At 38.3% G+C, this 21,301-nt stretch overlaps 1 protein-coding gene across 3 annotated transcripts in view; it reads right to left on the bottom strand.

The window, feature by feature from the left end:
- The window catches only part of LOC150109088 (uncharacterized), a 418,260-nt gene that overhangs the window by 148,242 nt on the left and 248,717 nt on the right, over window positions 1-21,301 (bottom strand). For all 3 annotated transcript variants that reach the window (XM_090405584.1, XM_090405600.1, XM_090405591.1), the window contains one exon: window positions 21,052-21,126. In XM_090405584.1, the coding sequence (XP_090261710.1) occupies window positions 21,052-21,126 (75 nt within the window). The remainder of the gene's footprint in view (window positions 1-21,051; window positions 21,127-21,301) is intronic.

Below are 21,301 nucleotides of genomic sequence, written 5' to 3'. Positions count from 1 at the left end.
TTCATAGTCCTGAATAATAGTCTTTAGTTCATGTTTCCACTGGTTTACAGTTTCCCCTGCAACACTATTACTTTCTCCACACACTTCATTATACACAATATTGTGACGAGTCTTGAAACGATAAATCCATCCATTTGAAGCAGTAAAACCATTAATTCCAACTCTGTAGCAAATTCAAGGGCTTTTCCTCAGAGTATAGTACCATCGACTGGAATACCCGACGCTCTCATAAAAACAAACCACTCCACCACAAGTTTATCCAATTCATCATATGTCGATGTGTGGATATATTTTTGTTTTTTTGACATAGTGCCAGAATGCTTTGCATTGAGCTCAATGCTTGACCTGTTTTTCACTATCATGTTCAAAGTGGACACGGAGAGTCCAAGATCTTTTGCTAAATGCACACGTGTTCCAGCATGCCAATCTACAATGTCACAGAATTGCCATCTTTTCTTCTATCGAAATGTCTTTTTTCTCTATGTTACTAACATGGATAATCCACCACCGCAACTTGAAAGCAACTCTCACACGCTAAATTACCTAGCAGAAATTCTGCAATATCAGTTCGTACTGTGATTGCAAAAATCACCGTATCACTCATCACTGCTGCAAGCGTGCAAGTCACCGTGATGGTGGAAATGAAATTACAGCCAAAAGCAATGCCATCTGGGAACAGAAATGCACAGATTTCTGCAGAAATCAATTAATCGATTTGAAAATCAGTATTGCCACCTGAGAAAAAAATCACAAAGCACAGGAAATAACATCCACATCAAGTTGTTAATGGCGTGAAAACAATATAATCGTAAGAATAGGCCTTAAGATAGGACCAACGGAAAATGACGTAAATGGCAGGAAAACGTAAATTGCGGGAACATAAAAACGGAGTTTTACTGTATATATGTTTATATAACATAACTATCACATTAAAAGTACATTTCAAAATCACTAATACCACATAATGCATGTATCCAAGCACTTGCTTATCTGATGCACTAATATCACAATGTGATATTAGTGCATCAGATAAGCAATTCTCTTTGAATTTCTCTTTGAATTTCTAAATTCAAAGAGATTTTAAATTCTCTTTGAATTTTTAAGTACCTGCTTATCTGATGCACTCAGATAAGCAGGTACTTAGAAACTAGTCATAAAAAAATTACTACTGAATTTTGATTATTCAAATTGAAGAGTGCAAATTTTGCATAGCAACTAAATGGCATGTACAACTGCAAGGGCTGGACGTCGATAGAGCATGGGAAGTGGTCAAGGAGCATTTACAGGAGGTAATGGCTGATTGTATACCTAGGGTCCGAATAGTAAAACAAGTAGGAGTTAAATGGATGAATAACACCATTAAGTTTGAGCTGCAAAAAAAGAAACAACTGTGGAGGGAATTTAAAGAAAGGGGTGACCTGCAGGCACACGAACGGTATAAAGTGCAGGCCAGAAAGGTAACAAGTGTGGTAAAAAAAGCAAAAGCGGACTATGAAAGGAAACTAGCTTTGCAAGCAAAAGAGAATCCAAAACAGTTCTTTCAATATGCTGCAAGCAAGAAAAAAACTGTACACAGTAAAATGATTTTAAGGACGGACGATGGTAAGGAGGTCACTGAATCAGTCGATATAGTGGAGTTACTGAGTGCGCACTTTGCAAAAGCATATCATCCAGGTGGTGACATTGAAAAAATGAAGGAACCATTAGTTTATACGGGAATAGTGATGAATGAAGTGGAGGTGACTAGTCTATTACAGAACCTTAATGTGAACACATCTGTGGGATTGGATGGTATACCGGCACGGGTCTTGTGTGAAGCGGCTAAAGAATTATCAGTGCCCTTGACCATGTTGTTTAATCTGAGCCTCAGGTCTGGCTTAGTCCCGAAGGTGTGGAAAGAGGGGAAAATAGTTTCACTGCATAAAGGAGGATCCAAGACTACGGCTGCAAATTACCGACCGATCAGCATATCAGGAGTCGTTGTCAAGGTCTTAGAGAAAGTAGTCAAGGGAAAAATACAGGAATGGATTGATGAAAACGAGATACTGTACAGGGGACAGCATGGCTTTGTGAAGGGTAGATCATGCTTCAGTAACTTGCTCAAGTTTTATAACAAGGTGACGGCTGAACTGGATAAGGGAAATGGGTTTATAGTGATACTGCTGGACCTGGCAAAGGCGTTTGACAGGATACCACATGGAATACTAATCCGTAAACTACAACATATGGGAATGGATATAAGGTTGGTGAGGTGGATAGGTGGTTGGTTGATGGAGAGATATCAAAGAGTAGTTTATTTAGGAGTAGAGTCTAAAAGACGGCCTGTGACTAGTGGTGTGCCACAGGGTTCTGTTCTTGGACCACTGCTGTTTAATCTGTTCATTAACGATATAGGGAAGGATCTAAGTGGAACAATTCATTTGTTTGCTGATGATGCAAAGTTGGGTAGGGCAATAGTGAATGCAGAAGATGTCAAAGTCTTGCAGGATGACTTAGATAGATTGGAGTTCTGGGCTAAGGAGAATGGATGTCAATTTAATGTGACAAAATGTAAGGTTATGCATTTTGGGGTGAAAAGATTAGCAGCAGTATACCACGTTGGTGGAACTGTACTCCAAGAGATTGATGAGGCCAGGGACTTGGGAGTGTTGGTGGATAGGGAGATGAAGTTTAGCGGGCACACTGCAAAAGTAGCTAAATCAGCTCATCAACTCACTTGGTTGTTGAAAAATACCTTGACGAGCAGAGACAAGCAAGTTATTGTACCTCTGTACCGAGCCTTGATAAGACCTCATCTCGACTACTGTGCCCAGATTTGGTCACCTCGGTTCCTTCTTGATGGGGAGGAGGTGGAGAGGATCCAGAGGCGAGTGACCAAGATGATAACAGGTCTATGGAATGAACCATATGAGAACAGGTTGAAGATTTGTGGGTTGCAGAAACTAGTTGATAGGCAGAGGAGGGGAGATATGATCGAGACATTCAAATTGCTAAAGGGATTCTATAGGATTAATTCAGAGGATATTTTTGAGATCAGGACTGGTGGTGGGAGAACTAGGGGACACCTATGGAAGCTGGGCAAGAGTGTGGTTAGCAGGGGTGTTAGAGCTGGGTTCTTTACTTTTAGAGTGGTAAATGAGTGGAATTAGCTGCCAGAGTCTGTTGTGGGTGCTATGACGGTGAACGAGTTCAAGACAAGGTATGATAGATACTGTGAGAATGTAATCACATAGTTGTGTGGACATGATGTTTAGGGCCTCCCTCGATGAGTCTAAGGACTCATGGAGTCGCCCAAAATAATAATAATAACTAAAAGTCTAACGTCTTGATAATCATAAATTAGGTGGGTCATGATGGTTACTGAATAAATCAATACAAAAGCTTGAAAGTTACTAAAAGTCATATTTACCTCCCTCTCTTTGAATTTCAGACAAAGATTTGATTGACATGTAGGGAAAAAAAAAAAGTTGATACATCCCACACTGGCAATTAACATCCACAGCATTAACAACTGGATTAACAATTACCTCCAGTCTCTCCTGACATAAATAAACACATCACTAGCTTCCATGGAATCCAAAAAAAAATAGTCATTCTCGTTCATTCACGATGCTATTTTACATCCAACCAACTCTTTTAACTATATACAAATCCAAAATCCTGGACAGTGTCCAGAGAAAAGCAATTTGGCTCATAGATAATCCCTCTTATTGATTCATTCAACCTCCATCTCAAAGACCTAATATTTCAACTCTATGTTTATTCTACATGTACTGCAGTCACCCACCACACGTCACTGATGTGCTTATAGGTTCTTCAACCTCTCATGTATAGGATAAATATAAAAAAATAATAATAATAAATTATTATCATCATTTCTCTCAATTATTGTTATTGTCACTATTCTTAAGTTGAAGTTTGCTGACTTTATACTGAAATATTATGACTGCCTAATACAGTAAACATATCATGATTAGTTCCAATCAACAGCTTTCTTCAAAACTGGTTGATTAATTGTGCACTGTACCATATGTATCAGCACTTATATTTTAAACTAAAGAACTCCTAATTACACTCAATATATATCTTGGTCTTCTAATCCCTAATTTCCCACTCTATTGAAGTGACCATACCATCTTAGATTAACTCTACTGAAAAAATTCTTGAAGATTAACATTGTTTATTTCTTTTCTGATGTCATTTTTAATATGGAATCACTTTGATTCCATATGTTCATTCGCACCCATAATTTTCCTCAGAACAACTCTCATATCAGTGACTTCCAGTCTTCAATCATTTTAACCATATGTTAAAACTTGTTTGAACAGGAGGGAAACTTTTCCACCTTCCTCCTGTGAATCCCACTATCCTAATCAGGAAAAGTTGTAAATCTATTCTACATTAGTACCAACATCATTATTATTATTACAAGAACTTCAAAGAAACCTAAGACTAATTGTAGGAGACTCAAACTATCAATACAACATCTATGATACCTCTCCTTGAAACCATTAACAGACAAAGCACTCACAACTGACTCAGGCAACCCATTCCATTCATTCAAAACTCTCCAAGCGAAAAATCTAGTCCTCATGTCCTTGCTAAGCTAACTATTACCCAACTTCCAGGGATAACCTTCTTGTTCTGCCCCCTCTAGCCAAGTGCTGAAATATTTCCCCCTTCATCAATCTTATAAAAGTCTTTAAGTAACTTAAGTGTTTCTATTATACCCTCACCCTTTTTTGCCTATCAACCAACTTCTGCAATCCACATACCCTCAATCTATCCTCATAGGGAGCATTCCACACACTACTCACCATCTTGGTCACTAGCCTCTGGATCGTCTCCACCACTTCCTCGTCCCCAAGAAATCCCAAGTGACCAAACCTGAGCACAGCAATCTAAATGTGATCATATCAAGGCTTTATAAAGAGGAACATAGGTGGCTAAGAGTCCAGTAATCTGGAAACCCTGCTCTAGAGACCAAATAACTTTTTCAAGCCACTTCAAGACTCCAACTAGAAGAGTAATGGTATTATATTAAGCAATGAAATTCATTCCTTAATTCAACCATTTCCTTAATGGAATTCAAACTCAGCTCCTATTACTAGAGAGCTGATGCTATCCACTTGACCAGCAGGCTGGCAATACTGAGAATGCAGTTAATGTCTATACATGTTCCTGCCTATTTACATAGGATTATTGTAGACAGGCTTATACGTTGGTTATGCATTACTAACTAACTTAAGGAATTGAACAACGTAGATATGAATATAAATTAAATTATACTTTAATAAATATTTCCGATATTTCGGCAACGTCACGTTGCCATCTTCAAAAGGAACTTACAAACAAAGGCACATGCATGTAGGCAATACAACACAGTAACTGAGAAAGAAGAGATGAAGCTATTGCTTTCCTAAAAGTCCTGATGGTGCCCTCTAGCGGGCTAAGTAGGTGTTCTTGGCCGTTGGGCTGAAGGTCTGCTGATGTAAGCCTCCCAAATTTGGGGCAGTCGCATACAACCAAATTTATTGAGGTTTGGAGAGTTTCTTAGGGCTGAGGCTGATTCCATAAATAGTCTTTTGAATTTGTATTTGCTACAGTGTATTACTGTAGCTTTCTTCCACCGTATTCTGTGGCGTGTATCCATAGCATGGTCTGCAAGACCAGAATGGCTGTACTTGTGAAAACGGATGTAGTCCTTGTGTTCAGAAATTTTGATATTCTCTGTCCTGCTTGTTTGGCCAAAGTAAGACAGTTTACAACTGCAAGGGACCTGGTATACACCAGGTAGGTCTAGGGGAAGTGGTTGGTCTTTAGTGGAGCAGATAAGGGATGCCAATTTTCTGTAAGGCCTGTAACAGGAGATCAGGTCATGTTTATTTAAGATTTTGGTAATTTTTTCCAAGGTGCCACAGATGTAGGGAATTGTGATGGATTTAGAGTAATCCTTGATGTGGTGTGTAGGTTTTAATTTTTTTTTTTTTGGATTTTTTTGGGAGGGTAGCCATTGGCTGAGAAAGTGTTGAGGATGTGATTTAGTTCAGTGTTTAGGGCCATGTCGTTAGAACAGATTAGTTTAGCCCTGTTGTATAGTGTTTTCACCACTCCATACTGTTGTGAGGGGGGGGGGGATTGTTGGTGAATCTATCTGCCTCTATGGGTGGGTTTTCTATAAACTGAGAAAACCAAGGGATTCCATCAGGCTAGCGGGTGACTAGTGTGTCTAAGAAAGGGAGGCTGTTGTTTTCTCTTTTTCCAGGGTGAACTTGATTCTGGGGTGTTGGTTGTTTAAGTGCGTTAAGAAGGAGAGGAGTGTTTCAGAGTCATGTGGCGAAATAGCGAACACATCATCAATATAGCGAAGCCATATGGTTGGTTTTTGAGGGACAGAGGCTAAGGCTTTTTCTTTAAAGGCCTCAATAAAGAAATTGGCCAAGGGTGGTGAGAGTGGTGAACCCATGGCTGTCCCCTCTATTTGTTTGTAGAATTTTCCCTGCCAAACGAAATAGCCAGAGTTCACTGTGAACTGAAATAGGGCTGAGATATCAGGAGAAAATTTAGCTTGGATTAGCTCTAAAGTTTGCTTGAGTGGGACATTTGTTAATAAGGAGGAGACGTCAAAGCTGACCATCATGTCAGTATGTTGGAGTGTAAGGTTTTCTATGCTGGCTTTGAAGTGGGCTGAGTTTTTTATGTGTGATGGTGTGTTGCCAGTATAGTGTGTGATCTCTTTGGCCAAATATTTAGCTAATTTGTATGTGGGGGAATCAATGCCATCCACTATGGGATGTAACGGTACATTTTCTTTGTGTATTTTTGGGAGTCCGTAAATACAGTGGAGGGGGGGGGGTATAGAGTTAAATGGCTTTAATCTGTTGGTAACTTCTACAGGCCAAGAAGTGAGTTTCTTAAGGAGCCTGTGAAGTTTTCTAATTTGTAAGTTGGTGGGATTGTATTCAATAGACCTTTTGGTTAAGTACTACAGTTGCATTTCCCTTATCCGCTTTGGTGATAATTAATTCTTTATTATTCTTCATTTCCTGTAGAGCTTTATATTCCTTGTTGGATATGTTGGTTTTGGTGGTCTTGCTTTGGAGAGGACATAAGCTACATCCAGTCTTACACTGTTGGCAATTTGAAGGTGGCGGATTCTGCATTCGATCTGGATCATAATATCCTCATTAGGTATTCTTCTGGGAGCAATGGCGAAGTTGTGCCATGTGAAAGCGCGTTGAGTTCTTCAAGGTGACTGAAGAAAAGTTGATTACAATGTTGGTAGCATGTTTTGGATTGACGGTAAAGTTCTTTTTTAATTTTTCGAATTTTTTCATCTTTTTGTCTGCAGTGGTACACGAGACGTCATGTAAAATTGACCAAAGTTCATGATTTAAAGTGCATGAAAGCTCATCTTCGAAGGCACGAATAGCTTCGTTAATGTCTGTTAAGAGAAACTACATGGTAGTGATTTGTTCGCGAAGCAAAGCATAGCTAGCGCGGTTATATATATACGGAGAACTTTTTGTAAAACAAAACAGTGCTTGAATTTTACACAGTTTGGGATTACCTTATTATCCTGGTAGCATTTCAGGAAAGTTAGAGGATTTAATTGTCTAGACAACTTCAACTTAATTTTACCATATTGGCTTGCCTTCCGTGCGATCGCATCTCCGTGGATGATGTTGAATCTCGTAGACAGGCTTATATGTTGGTTACGCATCATTAAATAACTTAAGAAATTGAACAATGTAGATACAATTATAAATTAAATTATACTTTAATAACTATTTCCGATATTTCAGCAACGTCACGTTGCCATCTTCAAAAGGAACTTACAAAAAAAGGCACGTACACGTAGCCAATACAATACAGTAACTGAGAAAGAAGAGATGAAGCTATTGCTTTCCTAAAAGTCCTGATAGTGCCCTCTAGCAGGCTAAGTAGGCGTTCTTGGCCGTTGGGCTGAAGGTCTGCTGATGTAAGCCTCCTAAATTTGGGGCAGTCGATCACAACCAAATTTGTTGAGGTTTGGAGAGTTTTTTAGGGCTGAGGCAGATTCCATAAATAGTCTTTCGAATTTGTATTTGCTATAGTGTATTACTGTAGCTTTCTTCTACCGTATTCTGTGGCGTATATCCAGAGCATGGTCTGCAAGACCAGAATGGCTGTACTTGTGAAAACGGATGTAGTCCTTGTGTTCAGAAATTCTGATATTCACTGTCCTGCCTGTTTGGCCAAAGTAAGACCTATTTCAGCTCACAATGAACTCTGACTATTTCGTTTGGCAGGGAAAATTTTACAAACAAATAGAGGGGACAGCCATGGGTTCACCACTCTTCCCACCCTTGGCCAATTTCTTTATGGAGTCCTTTGAAGAAAAAGCTTTAGCCTCTGCCCCACAAAAACCAACCATATGGCTTCGCTACATTGATGATGTGTTCACTATTTGGCCACATGGCTCTGAAACACTCCTCTCCTTAATGCATTTAAACAACCAACACCCCAGAATCAAGTTCACCCTGGAAAAAGAGGAAAATAACAGCCTCCCTTTCCTAGACACACTAGTCACCTGCCAACCTGATGGAACCTTGGTTTTCTCAGTTTATAGGAAACCCACCCATAGAGGCAGATAGATTCACCAACATTTCCCCCCACACACACAACAATATGGAGTGGTGAAAACACTATACAACAGGGCTAAACTAATCTGTTCTAACGACATGGCCCTAAACACTGAACTAAATCACATCCTCAACACTTTCTCAGCCAATGGCTACCCTCCCAAAAAAATCCAAAAAATATTAAAACCTACAGACCACAGCCCCCCCCCCCCACCACCACCCTCCACATCAAGGATTACTCTAAATCCATCACCATTCTCTACATCCGAGGCACCTCGGAAAAAATTACTAAAATCTTAAATAAACATGACCTGATCTCCTGTTATAGGCCTTACAGAAAATTGGCATCCCTTATCCGCTCCACTAAAGACCAACCACTTCCCGTAGACCTACCTGGTGTATACCAGGTCCCTTGCAGTTGTAAACTGTCTTACTTTGGCCAAACAGGCAGGACAGCGAATATCAAAATTTCTGAACACAAGGACCACATCCATTTTCACAAGTACAGCCATTCTGGTCTTGCAGACCATGCTATGGATACATGCCACAGAATACGGTGGAAGAAAGCTACAGTAATACACCGTAGCAAATACAAATTCGAAAGACTATTTATGGAATCAGCCTCAGCCCTAAGAAACTCTCCAAACCTCAATAAATTTGGTTGTATGCGACTGCCCCAAATTTGAAAGGCTTACATCGGCAGATCTTCAGCCCAACAGCCAAGAACACCTACTTAGCCCGCTAGAGGGCACCATCAGGACTTTTAGGAAAGCAACAGCTTCATCTCTTCTTTCTCAGTTACTATATTGTATTGCCTACATGCACGTGCCTTTATTTGTAAGTTCCTTTTGAAGATGGCAACGTGACGTTGCCGAAATATCGGAAATATTTATTAAAGTATAATTTAATTTATATTCGTATCTACGTTGTTCAATTCCTTAAGTTATTTAGAAATTACATAGGATTACTATTTTTATTCCTAATTTTCAGAGGAAATTTATTACTGGAACTATTTAATTTGGTTAAATACCCTGGAAAACTGTAGCCAATTTATTTAATTGGTTAACTTCAACTGAGGCGAATAAAGAACTAAGCAAAATACCACCTGAACATCAAGCTTAGTATGATTTACTTTAACAATAAGAGGTTAAAAAAATCAGTGGAGACAATGTACATCCTTGTCTTATATTTAACTAGGCTTACATACTGCATTATACTACATTTTTGACAATGACACATGTAGAGAAAACATTAAGGGAGAAATATAAATAACCTTTCATGCAATATGAAATTGGGAGCAATATATAGGTTATTTTTAAACCTACAGTATCTTTTGTACCATGGGTGGGCTAAGGATTTTTTTTTTTCTATTTTTATCAATTTTATATATTTATTTTGTATGTTTAATTTATCTTTTAGATGGTCTATAAACCCTGCTCTAGAGACCAAACATGGAACATCTTAGCCAATTCAGGCCTCCAATAAGCAGGAAGGTGGTCTTACAGTAAGCAATAAAATTCATCTCCCACCTAAAGACAATCACAAACATCTAAGTCCATGGTGGGATTCAAAACCACAACCTCACCTCTAGTTAGAAGGTGGGTATGCTAACTACTTGGCCAACCAGGTTGGCATGTACCAATAATAGTGATTTTTAATTAAGAACTTCTATAATTTAAATATTATTATTATACTACATTATTATATATTATATAATACTATGCAGCATAACATAATATATTATTATTATTATTTGTGTCCATGCAGTTAGCCTAGTGGCTGTGCGCTTCGCAACCATATGCCTGGGGAAGGAGTGTCCTAGGTTCGATTCCTGTCAGTTACGTGAGGAGCTGAAGAATCTTCCTCAGCCATAGCCTAGTTACCCAGTCTTGAGTGTGGACAGTAGGGTTTTTTTCCCCAGTTTATCCTGGGTTTTTCATCCCGCAAAGCAGGCAAACCAGCCTTGAGAACTCAACACTACGGACATAGGATACACAGGGCCATAGGGCTGACAACTTTATCCTGTGAACAGATTGAGGTCTGATGATTAATAAACCCTCGACACCGCAAGGTAAAAGAGGGGAAAAGGAAAACGAGATGAGATTATTATTTGTAGAGTTCGACCTCCATCAACCATAAAATGCAAAAAATACTGTCTATACTGTATGATCTCATTACAACATACGTGTTTCTATCATATCTCCTCTATCTATTCTTCAAACTTTAAAACCACATCATTCCCTCAAATTGTTCTCATATGCCTGATTTCACAAGCCAGTAATCACCTTCGTTTTGCCTGCCATTACCTTGTCAACTGTTTACATTCTCCATAGAGTCCAGGCAACCATATCTGCTCACAGTGTAGTCTAGACATGGTCTTATCAAAGAATTGTAATGCAAGAGAATAATGTTACCTATAACAATGTAGTTATCCAATATGATGACTTAACCTCCTTGGCAAAATGATCCCTAAACTTGAATTCTCTGTCCATTATAATCTCCAAGTCTCAAGTTTCACTGACTATTTGCAGTAAATTCCATTAATGTAATACTTCAATGTTCAATGTTCTCCATCTGAAATGCATACAGTAATGCTGAACTGACATTCATTATTATTCACTTAATCCACTGTCAACCTGCTGATATAAGCCATACCTCTTATCACTCTCACAACATATCATTAGCTAATAACTGGATATCACCCTCTAGATCAGGGGTCTTCAATTCATGACCTGCGAAGCTCTTTGCTGTGGCCTGCCGGCCGGCCAGTTTGAAAAAATAACTACTTAACATTAAAACGCAATTAAATAAAAAATAATTTCAATGAAACCCGTAGGCCACTAAACTGTGGTATTTAGAATTGTAAGATGCTTTCCAGATTCTCAAGGAATGCTGTGCATTTGATACTTTACATAAAATCCTATAAAAATAAATATTAAATAGACATGCTTCTTCAGCCATCTACCAGCGGCAAGCAGTACTTAAGTACTAGTACTAACGTCACAGGTAGATGGCTAAAACAGTAGTTCATTTGAGTGCACTGTCTAGTGCCTTCCAGATACATCTTGAATACAATTAAGTGCATGACAGAAAGCTATCTGATGCATCTGAAGTGCTATAAGTGCTGTGCATTATGGGATACCGAGGCAATCAGATGTGAAGTAACATGGAATTCCTTGTTATTATTCTTGCCTGTCATGCAGGAGACTGGGGTTCAATTCCCTGGTGGGAAAGAAAAATTTTTACAAGAATCTGCTAGGGAAGCAGTAGCAATGTCATTGACCAGATCTCAGCTCTCCAAGGTCACAAAGAAGTCAAAAGCAGGAAAATACTTTTTCATAAAGGATGCTCCTTGATAAGTATCAAATTATTGCCAAATCAGCATATTAGGAGTAGTGGTCAAAGTATTGGAGAGCTGGTTAAAAGGAAAAATTCAGGAAAGGGCGATCTTAACATAGTGGGAACTTAATGTAGTCAATGTTCATCACGACACACATGGCAACAGATCTCTCTGCCCAAAATATGATAATCCACACCAGGAAGAAATTTGTTACAGTCCACGGTGGTCTAAAGGCAGAAGTTTATCTTTAACTAAGCCTAGAAAAGTAGATATCTTGTTGACAGGATGGAAGGATTCGTGTAGGCCAGGGATCTTCAACCCTTCAGGCAGTGTGGGCCGCATTAAAAATTTCAATGAAGCCCATGGGCCACCAATCCAGACTGTGGTATTTAGAACTGTAAGATGCTTTCCAGATTCACATAGAATGCATACAGAGTGATTCTATAAACAAGTGATGTCCTAGCTAGTAATATCTGACTATATTGTTCCATCATAATATGCATGTAGTTTCAGCCAAGATAGAATATAATTTGGCCAAGTTCAAGTTGTCAGCCCATGCATGTACATTCAGTATCCAGGTGTATTTCTAATAAAAGGGCACACCATAGAAAGGTAAAATTACATTGGGAATCTGCGTTGAGCTATCTAGTTTGATCCTTAAGTAATTGTTCCCTACGCTATACTTGTCTATTTATTATTATTATTATTATTCAGGTCTCCATGGAGTCAAAAGGCTCATCGCTGGAGTCCTTCCTAGGAAACACAAAGTCTATCAAGCCTCATCATGGGAGGTCCCTCTTAGGAAACACAAAGACTATTGTATCACTCCTTAAACTCATTGACCGTTCTCGCTCTCGGCACTCTATCAGGCAATGCATTCCATGGTTCGACCACCCTCCATGCAAAGAAACCATTCCTCACCCTCTTACTCACAGTTTCCTTTCGTAACTTCCAGGGATGGACCCTTGTCATCACTCCTTCACGCTGTTCAACCAAGCGAAAGAACTCCCCAGTGTCGACCCTGTAACCACCTCTCAACAGCTTAAAAGTCTTAATCATATTACCTCTCCTTCTTCTATCCTCCAAACTTTGCAGTCCACATTACCCCAGCAGATCCTCATAATTAACATTGCACAGTCCTGAAATCATCTTTGTTATTTGCCTCTGTACCCTTTCCACAGTTAATTTATCCCCTTCAAATCCTGGGGACGAAATCTGTGAACAGTAGTCTAAGTGTCGTCTGATCAGAGTCTTATACAACAGAATGATAACTCTTTTATCTCTGCTGGTCAGTGACCTTCTCATTATTGCAGCATCCTCTGTGTTACCTTCACCACCTTTGCAATATGTCCCCTAAATTTCAGGTTTCTATCAATCATCAACCCCAGATCACTTGTCTCCCCTACATCCTCCAGTATAGATCCTCCAATAGAGTATGCAACATCCCATCAATGTGTCCCAAACCTTAAGACCTTACATTTTGCTGCATAAACCGATACCCCCATTCATAGTGCAGATGTGGTAACCCTGCAAGAGGATTTATTCAAATCCTCTTGCAGGGCTACCACATCTGCACTGTTACTAATAACCCATCCCAGCTTCATATCATCCTGCAAAAAACTGACTATCGCCTTGCAATCCACTGGCAATGTCATTGATATAAAGGTTAAACAGTATAGGTCCTAGTACTGAGCCGTGTGGGACCCCACTTGTAACCCTCTGCCTCCATGAAACTGCCCCACCATACACAACTCTGTGATATCTACTGGCCAGCCAATACTGAATCCAGTTGAACAACCTGACATCCGGACCCATGTGCTGCAATAATAACCAAATTTTATCATGTCGCACCCTGCCAATGCCTTTGCTAAATCCAAGAAAATGGCAGTATATGCCTTTCCCTCATCTACTGCTCTTGTAAAACTATGTAGCTTGGAAATCCCAAAGCGCTTTACATCAATTTTTACAAAGGTCAAGTCTCATGAGATTGTTACAAAAATAATCTTGTTTGCCTCTATATGTTTTATGCTAAATATTAATGTAAATAACCTATGGGAATTGACTGTACTTACTGGTTCAACTAAAATTTATAGATTGTAAGAAAAACAAAGGCAATGCTTTGCCACCGGAATAATAGCATAAGAAAGTTGTTTACAATTTAAGTGTATGAGAAAGTTGTTTGCGAGCTCTGCACATAAACACCTTTAAAGTCAGTGTCAAAGAGATCAGCAAGGTTCAGAAAAGATTCCACTGCCTGACAAGATAAGATTTAAGGAGTGTACAGAGGAGATGAAAGAACGGGTCAGTCTTAACAGAAGATCAAGGAGTCATGCTGACTTCTTCGGGTTACAACCCTTTGTGCAAGGTCCCAGAGAAAGTGAAATAAAAAGGAACTGAGCCGAACATCATGGTTGGCAGTCAGAGTTGTCACAGTCAGCAGTTGGAGGCAGAAATATCGACAGTAGGATCCAGAGGACAGGATGTTACGGCGAACCCACACCAGAGGAGAAGAACTGGGAATGACGAGAGAACAGCCAATGTAAATACCTGAGGCAGTGTCAGTCAGATGTCTTTTTGCTGCGGGAGGTCAACCGAAGCCAAAAGCTGCAGACGATCTTCAAACCTGTATGCTGAAACCTCTTGCTTGAGCTTTTCGAGTACCGGAAAATCGCAGTCCAAAGCTTGCGTGTAATGGAAAATACTAGGGGTCAGAGAGTGCTTGACCTAGTAATTACATCTGAGGATTTGGCTGTAACAAATATGACCACATTGCCGCCAATCGGTGAGAGTGATCATAGAGTCTTGACTTGGGAGGCGGCTAAAAGTGCAGAATTTTCAATTAAGACAGGGTACATGTGGAATTATCGGGCGGGAAAGTATGACAAGCTTAGGAGTTTGATTGGCTCAGTGCCATGGCATGTACAACTGCAAGGACTAGAAGTTGATAGTGCATGGGAGGTAGTTAGGAAGTGCTTGCATGAAGCAATGGCTGACTGTATACCTAGAGTCCGAATAATAAATCAAATAGGGGTTAAATGGATGAATAACACCATTAAGCTTGAGCTGCAAAAAAAGAAACAACTATGGAGGGAATTTAAGGAGAAAGGTGACCGGCAGGCACATGAACGGTATAAAGCGCAGGCCAGAAGGGTGACGAGTGTGGTAAGAAAAGCAAAAAAGGATTACGAAAGAACATTGGCCATGCAGGCTAAAGAGAATCCTAAACAGTTTTTTAGATATGTAGCAAGTAAAAGGAAAAATGTACATGGCAGAATGATTTTAAAGAATGCCGATGGTAGGGAGGTAACTGAATCAGTTGATATAGTTGAGTTACTGAGTGAGCACTTTGCAAGAATATATCATCCAGGTGGTGACATTGCAGAAACGAATAAACCAGTAGATTATATGGGAATTGTAGTGAATGAAGTGGAGGTGAGTAGTCCATTGCATAACCTCAATGTCAATACATCTGTGGGATTGGATGGTATACCAGCTCGTGTAGTACGAGAAGCAGCTAAAGAATTGTCAGTACCCTTGACCATTTTGTTTAATTTGAGTCTCGGGTCCGGGTTAGTCCCAAGCAGGTGGAAGGAGGGGAAAATAGTTCCACTGCATAAAGGTGGTTCCAAGACTGCTGTTGTAAATTACTGACCGATTAGCATATCAGGAATCATTGTCAAGGTCTTAGAGAAATTAGTCAAGAAAAGAATACAGGATTAGATAGATGAAAATGGGATACTGTATGGGGGACAACATGGTTTTGTGAAGGGTAGATCATGCCTCAGTAACTTGCTCACGTTTTATAACACAGTGACGGCTGAACTGGATAGGGGTAATGGGTTTACAGTGATACTACTGGACCTTGCCAAGGCCTTTGACAGGATACCACATGGAACCCTAATCAGTAAACTGGAGCAGATGGGGATAGATATAGGGTTGGTAAGATGGATAAGAGGGTGGTTGAAGGAGAGATACCAGAGAGTGGTTTATTCAGGAGTGGAGTCAAAAAGACGTCTTGTGACTAGTGGAGTGCCGCAGGGCTCTGTTCTTAGACCTCTGCTTTTCAATTTGTTTATCAATGATATTGGAAAGGATTTGAGAGGAAGTGTTCACTTGTTTGCTGATGATGCAAAGTTGAGTAGAGCAATTGTGAGTGCACAGGATGTCAAAATTTTACAGGATGATTTGGATAGTTTGGAGGACTGGGCTAGGAAAAATGAATGTCAGTTTAATGTGGCAAAGTGTAAGGTTATGCACTTTGGGGTGAAAAGAACAGTAGCAGTATATCGCATTGGTGGAACCGTAGATTGATGAGGCCAGGGATTTGGGAGTGCTGGTGTATAGGGAGTTGAAGTTTAGGGGGCACATTGCAAAAGTGACTAAAACAGCTCACCAAATCACTTGGCTTATGAAAAATACTTTAACATGCAGAGACAAACAAGTTGTTGTTCCTCTGCATCGAGCCTTGATAAGACCCCATCTGGACTTCTGTGCCCAGTTATGGGCACCAGGGTTTCTTCGTGATGGGGAGGAAGTGGAGAGGGTCCAGAGACGAGTGACCAAGATGATAGCAGGACTGTGGGGAATGAACCTTATGAGAATAGGTTGAGGATTTGTGGGTTGCAGAAATTGGAAGATAGGCGAAGGAGGGGTGATATGATTGAGACATTCAAATTACTGAAGGGTTTTTATAAGATTGATCCAGAAGATATTTTTGAAAATATGACTGGTGGTGGGAGGACTAGGGGCCATGCATGGAAGCTGGGCAAGAGCGTGGTTGACAAGGGTGTTAGAGCTAGGTTTTTTACTTGGAGAGTGGTGAATGAGTGGAATATGCTTCCAGAGTCTGTTGTGGATGCTACGACCGTGAATGAGTTCAAGGCAAGATATGATAGATACTGTGTGAATGTTGAATAGTTGTTCCAGACATGATGTTAGGGCCTCCCTCGATGAGTCTGTCGACTCCTTGGAGTTTCCCGGAACAATAATAATAATGATAATAATATTACTGCTCTTCTGCTCAGCTCTTCACTATCATACCTAGGCAACACACACACACACACACACACACACACTATATTTCCTCTCTCTCTCTGTCTTCTTTCACACAACCTCAAGCAAGAATCTCATATCTCTCACTGCCCAATTTACATTACCTGTTAAGTCATTTGTTCCTACCATCACAATCATCTCATCCACTCCTCTTAATTGCCATAGCCACACTTTCTATCGTTCCTCCAGGCAAACACTCCTCACACATCCTATCTTGAACACCATGGATCATTGAGTATTATTTAGTATTAATGTATTTTTTTTTTAATTAAATGAAAAATAAAACATTAAATAAAAACTGAAAAAAAAAAAAAAAAGAAGGGATATGAGAAAATGAAGAACAGGAAGAGTTAACCTGTGAGTGTGAATATAAGCAACCTATGCAGGGGTAGTGAATATCAGAATTTACTTAGTAATCAGCAATTGCAGCCTGTTGGTTAGTCCATTGTGGTGACTATTCAAGCATGTATTCATTGTGAGTACATGAATTACTCAGCTAGCTTAGATAGCCTAGTAGTTCACATATCCAATCACCAACCAGCAGATTGGAAAGCGGGTACAGTTTCAAATTCTGCTATGGACATGGATGCTTGTAACTATCATTAGGTGGGAGAAGAATTTCATTGTCCAGTGTGAGACCCAAGTTATAGGAGGCCTGAAGTGATAAAAGCTCTATGTTTCATCTCTAGAGTAGGGGTTCCAGATTATATTAAAAATAATATTTAAAAAAATATTTTTACTTTTATTTAATTAATATTTTATTTTTAAAAATAAAACATTAATAAAATATTTTATTGCCAGAATAAATAAATAAATATTTATTTATTTATTCTGGCAATTATAATGTTTTCTGTAATTGTAAATAAATGTAAATAAAATGTAAAAAAATTTAAATAAAATAAATAAATAAAAATTAAACAATAATAATAATAATAAACCATCAGCCTGCCAATGGTACTAACATACTGTACATTAGATGTACAACATTTCATGCATAGGAGTCACATAACAAAAATTAAAGACTTGCAAGCTATTTTATTTATTTATTCATTTATTTTTATTTTTTTTACAGTGCTGAGTTATTTCCTTAAACTATGTGATTATATGGTTATTCTTCAAGACAACACACAGTATCAGGCTCAGTGGTTTAGTTGTTGTTCTTCAAACATATCTGCAAGTGCTGAAAGTGCCTCAATTTGGTGGATCAATAAGTATGGCAATAAGAATAGACTCTAAGAGAGTAAAAGGAAAAAGAAAAAACCTGGATAATTTGTGGAGATTCATGCTGTTGATTAGAACTGAAGTCTCCTGCTAGAAAGGTCAATAATAATGTTTAATTCATGTTTTCTTAGTATTTTTTCTTAATCTGCATATTTTCTTTATACAGGGTGTTTCAAATTAAAGTACCTCTATTCAGAGCAATCTGTAGAGGTAACCAGAATATGGGGGAAAGATTTTGACAATAAAAGAAAAAAAAAAGTTAAAAAATGACTGACAGAAGAAATATAGCACTGAGTAGGAGAAAATTATATTAATGTAAACTATATGATATGTGATTGTGAAATGATTCAGAATCAATGATAAATGAAGTTATTCAATGACATTTATTTTGCTCATTTCATAAAATGATGTGATACAAAAAACATATCACATACAGCTGACATGCTGCAAGGAGTTGTCAAGAAGATCGATGATCATGGTGGTGACATTCAATGTGTTTGTCTTTGTGCAAGACCAACAGCTGATAATGCCAAACAGTATTGTCTACAGTGGAACATAACCAATTTGTCAAAAGGTTTCACACATTATGTACAATTTGGTCTTTCAAATTTACCAAGTGAAGAACGTTGCTCTGATATACCATGCTTTTGAAGTAACCCAAAAGCCAAAAGTCACAGGGATTAAGATCTTGTGAACATGATGGCCATTTCATATAAAATGAGCAGCTGATTACTTTACTCTGCCCTCTGTGAAATGTTGATGCAATGATTGTTGTACTTCACATCCTATGTAGGGAGGTGCTCCATCTTGTGCCAGTTTTTGTGACACCTGCTATATTGACATTCCACACTTCTTTGCTATTCCATTTTGTGACAACTTATTGTCCAAGTCTTGATAACAGTAACGTGTTCTCTAAGTCCTTCCATTTTTGTGACGTCACAAAAATGGAAGGGCTCAGAGAACAAATCAAAATAAAATATTTAAAATATGTATTAACTGTTCTTGTTGCAAAAAAGACTAAGCATAAGTTACACACAGCTGCTTCAACACAAGGCACAATCTTGTCTCAATGTGCACTTATGAGGGTGGTCTGAAAAGTTCTCGGTCTCGACCATAGATGGCAACACTATCAGCAAGATTTTTTTTTCTAAGTTGGTATATCTGTCATAAGCATCCATGTGAAATTGCAAGTTATTCTATCAAGTAGTTTGTTTTATACAGCTGTCTGAAGCAAAAGTGTTGTCTGTATCCCTTGAAATGAATAAAATTGAGTATCGTGCAATTATAAAATTCTTTGTAAAAGAAGGTTTTCGCCAAAAGAAATTCATTCAAAGTTCATAAAAGTTTATGGGCTCTCTTCTACTTTGTTTTTGACAATTAAGAAATGGGCTGCCGAGTTTAAACATGGCCATACCACCCTTGAAGATGATCCACATGAAGGACATCCAAAAAATGTAACACCACCAGAAATCATTGATCGAGTGCATGATATGGTATTTGATGACCAGCGAGTCAAAAGTGTGTGAAATTGCTGAGACTATAGGCATTTCAAAACAACGTACAGGATATATTTTGCATGAAGAATTGCAAATGACTTTTGCACAAGATGGGTGCTGCGCTTGCTCGCAGAAGATCAAAAACGCCCTTGCATGAAAATCTCTGAACAGTGCTTGGAGCGTTTTAACAAGAATAAAACTGATTTTGCATTGATTTATTACTATGGATGACACTTGGATTCACCATTAAACACCAGAATCCAAACAGCAGTCAAAACAGTGGACAGAAGCCGGTTGTTCAATGCCAAAGAAGACAAAGTTGGTTTCATCAACAGGAAAGGTCATGACATCGGTGTTTTGGGAATCTAAAGGCATTCTGTTTATTAATTATATCTTGAAAAGGGTAAAACAATAACCGAGGAATATTATTCCGATCTTTTAACCACACTAGACAAAAAAATTTGTGAGAAAAGACCCAGTTTGCAAAAGAAAAAAAATCATCTTTCATCAGGATAATGCACCTGCCGACAAAGGTGTTTTGGCAGTGGGAAAATTAAGGGATCTGCACTATGAATTGTTGGAACATCCACCCTATTCTCCAGATTTGGCTCCCTCTGACTTCTATCTCTTCCCAAAACTAAAACTATTCCTTGCTGGTCAGCGTTTTTCTTCGAATCAAGAGGTGATTACAGCTGTAGAGGGGGTGTTTTGCAGATCTCATTGAGAACCACTATAGGGACAGGATAATAGTGCTGGAGCATTGCTGGAATAAATGTATTAGTCTTAAGGGAGATTATGTTGAAAAATAAAAATAATTTTGAAATTATAAATTCATTTTTTCATTGTTAGGCTGAGAACTTTTCAGACCACCTTCGTATGCATGACCAGGATTTAAAGCTATGTGTGGGAAGCATCTTAAAGAAACGGATAAGAATTTTTACTTATGAAATTAAGCATAATGCTTATTCATATATTATAATGCTTATGATTAAATACTACTGTTTTATGTATGTTGAGTTGTAAATAAATAACTTTTTTATTATTATTATTTGTTTTTTGATAGCAATATTTAAAAATAAAAACAAAAAAAAATCTGAGGAAAGAAGACATAAGGATTTTTGAAAAACATAAGGGAATTGATATGGATTAAAAAATTTTAAAAACCAATAAAAAGCTTTTTTTTTTCCCCAAGACATAAAAGTGCATATCTTTTCACTGTATTCCAGGCATTTCTTTTTATTAAAGTTAATATAACAGTAATCAACACACACACACACACACACACAAATAATACTATAAAATAAACATTTAGTGCTACCTATTTTACGGAGAGAGCTCCACTTGACATAGATGCAAGGGAAAATGCCAGCCATACCTGTCCTAAGATTTATACCTAGTATATATAAAAATATTAATTCAAAAATAAGAATGAGAAAAAAATCGAATAAAATTAAAATAATTATTATCAAAGAATGAAGCCTATAAATTTAGTAAAATAACAACATGCAATTAAACTATGATATTTGCAAAATGTTTCATGCACAATATTTCATACAGATATGGTTGTG

This window comes from Typopeltis vanoorti, chromosome 2, assembly GCF_054136105.1.
Source record: "Typopeltis vanoorti isolate ZY-2024b chromosome 2, IOZ_Tvanoo_1.0, whole genome shotgun sequence".
Classification (NCBI taxonomy): Eukaryota; Metazoa; Arthropoda; class Arachnida; order Uropygi; family Thelyphonidae; genus Typopeltis; species Typopeltis vanoorti.
The sequence above is the reverse complement of the archived record's forward strand: the minus strand, read 5'-3'. Positions and strand labels throughout refer to the sequence as shown.